The 10,814-nt window shown below is 42.9% G+C and overlaps 1 protein-coding gene across 4 annotated transcripts in view; it reads left to right on the top strand.

The window, feature by feature from the left end:
- Nucleotides 1–1,945: 1,945 nt before the first annotated feature.
- tsc1a (TSC complex subunit 1a) overlaps nt 1,946–10,814 on the top strand; it is a 33,400-nt gene continuing 24,531 nt past the window's right edge. For 2 of the 4 annotated variants that reach the window (XM_014174821.2, XM_014174820.2), the window contains exons 1-12: nt 1,946–2,230; nt 2,319–2,404; nt 3,069–3,264; nt 6,078–6,181; nt 6,725–6,877; nt 7,135–7,279; nt 7,824–7,978; nt 8,100–8,173; nt 8,343–8,530; nt 9,181–9,293; nt 10,258–10,426; nt 10,631–10,710. In XM_014174821.2, the coding sequence (XP_014030296.1) occupies nt 3,156–3,264; nt 6,078–6,181; nt 6,725–6,877; nt 7,135–7,279; nt 7,824–7,978; nt 8,100–8,173; nt 8,343–8,530; nt 9,181–9,293; nt 10,258–10,426; nt 10,631–10,710 (1,290 nt within the window). In that variant the 5' untranslated portion in view covers nt 1,946–2,230; nt 2,319–2,404; nt 3,069–3,155. Of the gene's footprint in view, nt 2,231–2,318; nt 2,405–3,068; nt 3,265–3,885; nt 3,938–6,077; nt 6,182–6,724; nt 6,878–7,134; nt 7,280–7,823; nt 7,979–8,099; nt 8,174–8,342; nt 8,531–9,180; nt 9,294–10,257; nt 10,427–10,630; nt 10,711–10,814 lie in introns of those variants that run through there. The other 2 variants (XM_045708126.1, XM_045708125.1) reach the window with 2 other exon arrangements.

The raw sequence follows: 10,814 nt of genomic DNA, 5'->3' as shown, positions 1-10,814 counted from the left end.
ATCAAGGCGGTGACCCGATCCTGTAGGTTCATGCTCCACAACATTCGCAGAGTACGACCCTGCCTCACACAGGAAGCGGCGCAGGTCCTAATCCAGGCACTTGTCATCTCCCGTCTGGATTACTGCAACTCGCTGTTGGCTGGGCTCCCTGCCTGTGCCATTAAACCCCTACAACTCATCCAGAACGCCGCAGCCAGTCTGGTGTTCAACCTTCCCAAGTTCTCTCACGTCACCCCGCTCCTCCGCTCTCTCCACTGGCTTCCAGTTGAAGCTCGCATCCGCTACAAGACCATGGTGATTGCCTACGGAGCTGTGAAGGGAACGGCAACTCCATACCTTCAGGCTCTGATCAGGCCCTACACCCAAACAAGGGCACTGCGTTCATCCACCACTGGCCTGCTGGCCCCCCTACCTCTGAGGAAGCACAGTTCCCGCTCAGCCCAGTCAAAACTGTTCGCTGCTCTGGCACCCCAATGGTGGAACAAGCTCCCTCACGACGCCAGGACAGCGGAGTCAATCACCACCTTCCGGAGACACCTGAAACCCCACCTCTTTAAGGAATACCTAGGATAGGATAAAGTAACCCCCCCCCCCCCTTAAAATATTTAGATGCACTATTGTAAAGTGGTTGTTCCACTGGATATCATAAGGTGAATGCACCATTTTGTAAGTCGCTCTGGATAAGAGCGTCTGCTAAATGACTTAAATGTAATGTAAATGTAATATGTTTAACAATATATTTCTATAGTGAAGCCATGCTATTACTTAGAACATTGTGGACTGCAAACATGTTAAACATTCTTAGCAAATATGGGACATGTCTACATTTAGTTACTTTGTTTCTGTAGTCTAATTGACAAACTAAGCTATAATTGACAAACATCATTAGAGTTGATGAAAATACAATACATTAAATACAATAAATACACAACTTGAAGCAACCACATATTTAGCCATGGAGCACGTTCTGACTGGCAAGTGAGAGATCAAGCCTCGACACACCTACAATTGTTAATGAATCAAAATCCAATTGTATTTGTCACATGCGCAGAATAAAACAGGTGTAGACCTTACTGTGAAATACTTACTTACAAGCCCTTAATCAACAAAGCAGTTAAGAAAAGATTTACTAAAAACGTAAGTATTTTTTTGTTGTTGTAAGAATTACACAAAATAATGAGGCTATATACAGGGGGTACCAGGGCAATGTGTGGGGGTACAGGTTAGTCGAGGTCATTTGTACATTTAGGTAGGGGTAAAGTGACTATGCATAGATAAACAGCGAGTAGTAGCAGTGTAAAAATCAAAGTGTCCTGGTGGCCATTTGATTAATTGTGGGGGAAGAATAAGGAGCCTTTTGGGACTAGTTGACGCTCCATTACCGCAGCCTTTTTGCGCGCATAATTCTGGTTGTAAAAAAAAACAACACACCCCCAAACCTAAATCTTAGGCAGCGCTAAGATTTGACATTGCATTAGGTTGGTTAAAAGTTTGACTAGTGGGCCTGGAATATACTATTTAAATACAAGGTGCAATTTCGAAATTTGGTAGTGCATCAGCATTCAGCAGTTTTCTTGTTATACAGTGCGGCTTAGTAGGATCGTGTTTCGGAAGTACGCATGGTTCTCCACCTTCGCCTCTCTAGTCCGGGGGATAAAACATTTTTTTTAATGAATTATGCTCTCTCGAGTCATGATTTAGGTCCATATAAAAAAAAATCCCAAGCGTTGTGAGCTCAACCGGTGCTTTGTTTCGATGGACTACACCTCTGCGTGTTGCCTGAGACCAGAAGACTTGTCAGCTCCCCAAATATGCCAAGGCTTTACATCAGCAGGTTAACAGTCCTGTATGCAGGCCTAGGCAAATCCAATCATTCGTTTTTTTACTTACCTCCACAAATTCACCATTTGCAGGCAACAAAATGTAAGTGCGACTTCTAAGCAATGCCAATTGAACAGTGATATACTGTAGCACCATTTACAGTTACTGTTTGTAGTGGTACCTCATATGAATTGGAATCTGTTGGTAGGCCTACTACCTGGAATGGATAGGTCTACAGCACTTTGCCCTTGTGCGTAGAACGCTTGCGCAGACAGGCAAGCTATGTGAGTCACGAGAAATCCGACTTGCCTCTCAACCAACAAGGCAGTCCTCCTGCAACAACGCCATAGTCAACGGAGCACAATTATATTAAATTAAAGTGTTATTGTTCCAATAAAAAAAAGGAATGGTATGTATTATAACTTTCGTGCCAGATTTGAAGGTCAGAATTTAGTCGGAATCGGATTGTAGTTGACAGCTGTGAATAATTTTTCCAGAGTGCTGCGTAGATTTCAGGAGAGGAGGGGGGGCTTTTCGGTTGCTCAACATGGCTGCGCCCTGTGGAGAACAACAAGTGTAGAAGGTAATAAAATGTATTCCATGCATTTATTAAAGTGTTTACTTTCGCCTTGACAAATATTTTAGTCTAAAATTTGAACTTTTCTGGTACATATTTGAATCAAAAAATAAATAAGTCCCCGCAAAATAGTTGAACTAATCGAGTTTGTCAGTACGGTACTAGCTACTGGTAACAGTTGACGTTAGCTAGCCAACTAGCTAGATGGCTAACTAGCCTAGGTATAGTTAGTCAACATTTTGGGGCAGCGTTCAATCAAGTTTGTGCATTAACGTCAGCTGTCTTCATTAGCTACTTCTTCACGATTCATTGCAAGATTTCTTTAATATGTTGCAATGGTAATAACTTAAATATGTTGACGCAATTAGTTTGCCGGCTACTCATCTCTCCCCAACTACTTCAACTAGCTAGCTAACTAGGATTCACAGATAGCTAACTGAACACACGCGCTCAATTCCACCAGGCAGACACCACTGATCATCCTTTATGTTGTAGTTGAACATTAAATAAAAAGTCAGCCTTGGCATAATACAAATTGATAGTAACTAGTAAATGGTCATATGATGTAAGTTCCTATTAATAGTATTGATGTGTATCTAACTGCACAGCTGTATGAATGATTCAATTTTTAGCTTGACCACATTTTCTTTGGTGTCAAACGTGCCTGCAGTGGCCACCCCATTACAACAGCACAGCAGGTTGCTGGCAGGCTTTACCTTGAGAGGGGGGACAGTTCCATAGGCATCCCAGCAGCACCATGGCAAAGGAGCAGCCGAATGTGAGCGACCTCCTCCCGCTCCTGGAGTCGTCCGATCTGCATGAACTGGATCAGATCAAAAGTGTCCTCAATGACCACCTCAGCACAGGTCAGTACTCAAAATTCAGCATTATCCCCGCCTCTCCCTACTGGCCACTCAACCACAACAGGCTGAGATTACTACACGCTACTAGGGAGAGAATAGGTCAGTGTTTGCATGGTTCTCTGCAGGTCTCAAACTCTTGGTGACATTCTGCTCCCTTTACTGCAGAGCAATTAAGTTTTGGGTATTTAAATAAATAAAAATGTAAACAACTTATTTGTATTTCTTCTGAATCCCTATTACCTGCTGCCTACTCTTCTTGGGGCCCAATCACAATTACATACAATAAAATAATACAAAACACAACACATTATTGCACACCACTCTACCATAACATATCTACAATACAAAATCAATAATACAAGTAATTGACTAACATTGGTTCAATTATTTGAATTCCATTTCATTTGTTTTTCTCTGCCCTCAATGCGCACGTTGCATAGTTTCTCTAGAGATAAATCAGATCAAGCCCAAACTGTGTGATGTAATAGGGAGTTGTAGTTTCCAACAGGCCAATATTCTACATAGATTATCGCAGAAAAATGTGGTAATTAGCTCCAATGACCATAATCCATTGTGAACCTACTTGTCCGGTCTGTGTGTTTCTTTTACGCATGCTACGAGAAGAGACAGAAGAATGCACAATAGAGTGAAGGACAGAGAGCAGTTGCTTCGCAAGGTATTGCTACCTAAAAAAAAAAGGCCCTCAGTTTTGCCTAAAATGACATACCTAAGTCTAACTACCTGTAGCTCAGGACCTGAAGCAAGGATATGCATATTCTTGATACCATTTGAAAGGAAACACTTTGAAGTTTGTGGAAATATGAAATTAATGTAGGAGAATGTAACACATTCGATCTGGTAAAAGATAATACAAAGTAAAAACATGCGTTCCCCCCCATCTTTGAAATGCAAGAGAAAGGCCACAATGTATTATTCCATTTTAGGCACAATTTAGATTTTGGCCAATAGATGGCAGCAGTGTATGTACAAAGTGTGGTGGTTAATTTATTTACTATCAAATGAGGAGAGACAAACTTATCACACACGTGAGAGTCATACTTCAACTAAATCTTTATTCACTTATTAATAAGGGAGCAGGTCAATAAAACACACGCATGAAGTTAATCGATTGAGTGCTTTACGATAATGATGGCTGGTCGACGAATCACTCTTAGGTGATTAATTGAGAGCCCCGAGACAAAGGTACAAAGGTATTTTATAGCCAAGATACACCCTCTTCAGTCTACCTGACAAACAACAGATGTGTGGAATGGGTCACAAGGTTAAGATTTGTATGAAAGATGCATAAAAACTGTTCTCATTGTGTAGAAACCAGTGTTCTGGCCACGAGATCTCTCCCATAGAACAGAAACATTAACTCATGCTATGGAATGCAGTCTCTTTTAGGTTTATCACCCAAAGACATCGTCAGTCTACTGTCAGTGTTAAATCTCCCGCCCATCCTCAGTAGAACACACACAGATGAGTGTTCTAACAACTCCTTATTCTGTTGCATTAAACAACCATTTGATGCAATAACAGTATTATAACAATCTTGTCATTTCTCTCACAATAGTTTGACTGATCCAATGAACCATTGCATTTAAAGTCCCGTTGAAAATGGCCCCGTTCAAAATGTTGTATCAAGTCTGCCCAAATGTGCCTAATTGGTTTATTTATACATTTTCAAGTTCATAACTGTACACTCTCATCAAACAATAGCATGGTATTCTTTCACTCTAATAGCTACTGTAAATTGGACAGGGCAGTTGGATTAACAAGAATTTAAGCTTTCTGGGGGGAAGGGGGTCCTGTAGAGGTTTTAAAAAGCATATGGAAATTAATTATTATTTTAATGTCCATTTTGGGCTCAAATTAGTTTATTATGAAGTTCGATACCCACTGAATTATATATATATTTGCTACAAATCCAGATATTTCATTAAAGAGTGATCTATTCTGATTACATTTGACATCACACAGGACCATGTGCTGACACAGACCAATCACAGGCCGGCAGGCTACGAGGTCACTTGCTCCCTCATGCCATAGACATTAAGATTGACTTGCTCAGGCAGGATGAAAATGACTACATCGACCATGATCCTTTGATAGTTACGGCCACTTTCACCATGATCCTTTGTGTTTTTGGGGGGGATGGGGGAGGGGTGCCATTCAGCCCAATTCAGCAATATGGTGCACAAATTCAGCAACTTCTGGTTTCATGCGCCATCTGGAGTTTTCCATAGCACTGACGTCATCCACGCATTCCTATCACTATCTACTGGTTTTGTCTAAAGAAAATACATGATTTTAATGATTGATAGTTGGTATTCAGCAGTCAAAAGTATGCCTTATTTACTTTGAATAACTACTAAAATAGTGATTAACAAAGCTCCCCATACAGAAGACGCATTTGTCTAATTACTCTTGTGTAGTGTAATGTAATGGAACTGAGAGTCATGATCAAGGGCTGGGTCCTCTGTACCTCAATTGGTACAGCATGGTGCTTGCATCGCCAGGATAGTGGGTTCGATTCCCGGGACCACCCATACTTAAAAAGCATGCACGCATGATTGTCACTTTGGATAAAAGGGTCTGCTAAATGGCATATTATTAACAAATAAACCAACATCTAATGTATTGGCAGGATCTCCTCCTCTCTATGTCCTTGACGTTGTCTCCAGAGCTATATATTGAGATCAATAAATAATGGCTATTATATCTATCAATAAAAATATACATGGCTCTGGTTGTCTCTAGTCATCAACATGTTACATACATTGATTAGTTGATTCTTCCCTTCTGAATAACAGAGCGAGGATCTGTGCTGCTCAATGGCCTTGTGGATTACTACCTTGAGACCAGCTCTCCACAGGCTATACTCATCCTTTGCTCTGTTAGGGAGCCTCATGACAAGGTGAGCACTGTAGTGTAAAGTTGCCCCAAGGCTCTGATCTTGGGTCAGTTTAGCATTTTCTCCGCTAATGGTTAGAATAGGGGGTAGGGGAAGTTGATCCCTGATCTGTACTTAGCGTAATTTTCACCCGGGGCACCAATTGAGTTGCCTAGTCCCAGATCGGTGTGCTGTCCTGCCAACTCCTATTATCATTGGCACGAGTTGGCAGGACAGCGCAAACAGAAATGCGACCAGGCTATCAATCCGGCCTCTGTGGATAAAGTGTGGTTTACCACAGAGATCTCAAAACATAACATTGTGCTCTGAACAATTGGATCATGGCTGTTTCACCACACATCTTAAACATAATTATTTATTAATTGACAATATCGCACAGAAGCTATTGTTGACTTGTTGAATTCCATGAGCAGCCATTGAGGGCTCACCGTAGCAAAATGTTTTCCAGCGGGGAATATACTTTTAGGTTAGTCCCTCTGTTTCGTCCAGTTCCTTGTGAATACACCTTTGCACTGGATATGTTAACTTGTCTGTGTTGTCCCGCAGCACCTCCTGGACAAGCTGAACGAGTGCATGGCCAAGCCGGCCTGTCGGCTGCCCACCCTTACCCTCCTGGGGCACGTTATCCGCAAGCAGCCCCCCTGGATGCACAAGATAACCCGCTTCCCTCTGCTCACCTCCTTACTCAAATGCCTTAAGGTACATCAGTCTGCGTCTTGGTCAAAAGTAGTGCACTATATAGGGCACGGGAGGTTGGTGGCACCTTAATTGGGGAGGACGGGCTCGTGGTAATGGCTGGAGCGGAATGGTATCAAATACATACGTTTGATACCATTCCATTCGCTCCGTTCCAGCCATTATTATGAGCCGTCTTCCACACAGCAGCCTCCACTGATATAGGATGCAATGTGGAACACAGCCATTGAGTTTGCGCTCTCTTTTTTTTCCCAATCTAGACTGACTCTGACGTGGTGGTGCTGATAACTGGAGTCCTAGTGTTGATCACACTGCTACCCGTGATACCCCAGGCAGGGAAGCAGCACATATACGACTTCTTTGACATCTTTGGCCGACTGGCGTCCTGGAGCCTGAAAAACCCAGGTGGTTTAACGTAGATCAGTATTGCCCACATAGAAATACAATTACTAGAAAGGGCGTAGCCCATCAGACCACAGCAATTTGACACAGCAAATCACACCTCTGGGACTGCCAACCGTTTCACCTATTTGATCTATTCCATCACTAGATTCAGCTATTCGTGGCTTTGATGATTAGTTGACCAATTGAATCAGGTGTGTTAGTATCGGGATAGATGAGATAAGCGAAATGGCTGGATGTTGTTGAGGAGATGTTGGAGGAACACCCTAAGATCAAACCCATAACCTGTCCCATGGGAAGGAGGAACTGGAATGAGGGGACAGTAGCTCTCTGTGTACTATCTGATATTAGATTTTCCCATCATTAAATGTGTGGTGAATTGTAGTCACAGCCAAACTATTGAGTAGTTAAACTATTAGAGCATCCATGCTCATCTAGCTATAGGACAGGATCTATTTCCTTGGGATCTCATTTGGTCATTTCATTGGAATTGTGAAATGTTGCCTAACCTCTGTTCTCGCCCCACACCCCACCCTGTGGGCCATAGGGCATGTGCACGGGGTGTATCTGATACACCTCCATGCCAGTGTGTACTCCCTCTTCCACCGGCTCTACGGCATGTACCCCTGCAACTTTGTCTCCTACCTGCGCTCCCACTACAGTATGAAGGAGAACGTAGACACCTTTGAGGAAGTAGTGAAGGTTAGTACAACAGGACACGCCATACCCTCCCCATCCTAGAATCTATGCACACTACATAAATGTATGTTGTGTGAAGAGATGTCTCATAGTCATCCGTCTTACCAATTTGCTCGTTTCTTAGCCGATGTTGGGGCACGTGCGGATACATCCCGAATTGGTCACTGGAACCAACGACTATGAGCTGGACCCCTCCAGGTAAGCACTCAGAAAGTAGGATTCCCAAATGGCACCCTGTTCCCTATATAGTGCACTATTATAGGGTACCATTTGACGCAACCAAAGACTCATTCGACTTGTAAGGTCTTGCTCGACAACAGCCAAGTTTACACTAATAATAAGGGGTCCTGTCAAACCCCTTGGCCAGGTGGAAGAGGTTTGAGATCCACGACATTGTGATTGAATGTGCAAAAGTGTCCCTGGACCCCAAGGAGGCGTCCTGTGAGGAGGGTTACTCCAGCATGCCAGACCACGTCTCCGTCCACCATCACCCCCACCTGCGGTCCGGTCTCGACTACAATGCCAGCCCCTACACCGACTTCCTCAGCAGCTTCGGTCAGAGCTCTGACACATTCACTTTGATACAACTCAATCCTAATAAAATATGACCAATGTAGCACAGCTCTGTCCTTAGCCTGGTCCCAGGTCTGTTTGTGTCATCATGTCAACTACATTTACATTTACATTTTAGTCATTTAGCAGACGCTCTTATCCAGAGCGACTTGCAGTAGTGAATGCATACATTTCATACATGGCCCCCCGTGGGAATCGAACCCACAACCCTGGCGTTGCAAACACCATGCGTTGCAAACATCATGCTCTACCAACTGAGCTACAGGGAAGGCAACTCCTTGGCAATCATCGAGTTGACATGACGGCACAAACCTACCTGGGACCAGGCTACTCCGTCGTTTGTAATGGAATAATGCAGTTACAGGCTAGAACAGCAGTTTGGCCAAATACCACTTGGTTACTTAGTTGTAAGCCACGCTTAAGCCACTGCTGTAATTCACAGGTAGAAAAACAATGGTTAAATATTTAATTTGCTTACAACCTGCCTTTTTTGTATTTTTCTACCACACAGTCTCTGTTACTTCAGGGGGTCGAAAGAGGTTTTGAGCTGTTCATCAGCGTGCCTGTATTTACAGGTTGTGTGTGTATAGTAATGTTCCAGGTGCGTTTTTCTTTTTCTCCTCCCCACACAGGTAGCTCTGCCTCTACCCCCCTATCGGTTGGCCGACCACCTCTCTCCCTTTCCTTACCCCAGCTACCAGGGACCCAGTCCTCCCTCTGCAGTCCCCACACCTCTTTCCATCAGGTGGGTCATTGTTCTCCAAGCGAAAACACCCCATTAGTGAGATTACATTGAAATCTTTGTTTATGTTTTTACTTAACAAAAATATAAACACAACATGCAACAATTTCAAAGATTTACAGTTCATATTAGGAAATTAGTCAATTGAAGTAAATTCATTAGGGCCTAATCTATGGATTTCACCTGACTGGGATTATGGATATGCATCTGTTGTTCACAGATACCGTAAAAAAAAAATGGGCCTCACGATGGTTCTCAGGATCTCGTCACGGTATTTTTGTGCATTCAAATTGCCATTGATATAATGCAATTGTGTTCGTTGTCCGTAGCTTATGCCTGCCCATACCATAACTGCCACCATAGGGCACTCTGGGTCTGCGGTTGTGTGGCCATTTTGGATGTACTTCCAAATTCTCTGAAATGACATTGGAGGCGGCGTATGGTAGAGAAATTAACATTTAATTTCTGGTGGACATTCCTGCAGTCAGCATGCCAATTGCAAGTTCCCTCAACTTGAGACGTCTGTGCCGTTGTGTGACAAAACCACACATTTTAGAGTGGCCTTTTATTGCCCCCAGCACAAGGTAAACCTGTTTAATGGTTAATCAGCTTCTTGATATGCCACACCTGTCGGGTGGATGGATTATCTTGAGAAATGAGAAATGCTCACTAACAGAGATGTAAACAAATTTCTCCACAAAATTTAAGAGTAGTAAGCTTTTTGTGCATATGGAACAATTCTGGGATTTATTTTTCAGCTCATGAAACATGGGACCAAAACTTTACATGTTGTGTTTTATATTTTTGTTCAGTGTACCAAGTATATAACATATAACACTGACGCTCCCACTGAAAAATTAAGTTATTCTACACAATTGTATTCTATTCTGTATTCCCATTGATTGTGATACATGTACATTCACTTGAGACACAAATGGCCCTCTTGTCCCTGTGCCCATGTTTCCAGAACCAACACTGTGAAGTCGACCCCGCTGGGAATAAAGTGTCGATGTGGAGTCCGTCCTCGGATTGTGGAATGACCACACCTCCCACCTCGAGGGGTATCTCCCCTGCCAATGTTCCAGAGCTATCCCAAAGTGCCTCCCATGCCCCCAGCCAAACAGCCAGCACATCAGGTCATTTTTGTTAATTTTTTATTTTACCTTAGATTTTGCTGGTCAAATACCAGCTGGGGAAAACATATGACGATCTAGTGAAAGTTAAGACGGGAGAACAACGAACAGTTACAGTTAGTTTACTTTCCGGTGCTACGAAGAGTGTTTTGATGGACTGTCATAAGGACTTTTCACTCAGAATTGTGTGTTCTTGTTTCATCGCAGGTGGGAAATGTCTCAGTCCTGCCCTGAATCTCTCCAATGAGTTTGAGCATGTTTGTTCACCCCCCAACACAACCAACCAGGTATGTACTGTAGCACGCTATTCTTACTACCATAATCTTTGTACCAGAACCCCTAAGCACTACTCCTAGTAGTTAATTACTGAAGATGTTCTTCAATTATTTAA

Source organism: Salmo salar, chromosome ssa26, assembly GCF_905237065.1.
Source record: "Salmo salar chromosome ssa26, Ssal_v3.1, whole genome shotgun sequence".
Taxonomy (NCBI): domain Eukaryota; kingdom Metazoa; phylum Chordata; class Actinopteri; order Salmoniformes; family Salmonidae; genus Salmo; species Salmo salar.
The sequence above is the reverse complement of the archived record's forward strand: the minus strand, read 5'-3'. Positions and strand labels throughout refer to the sequence as shown.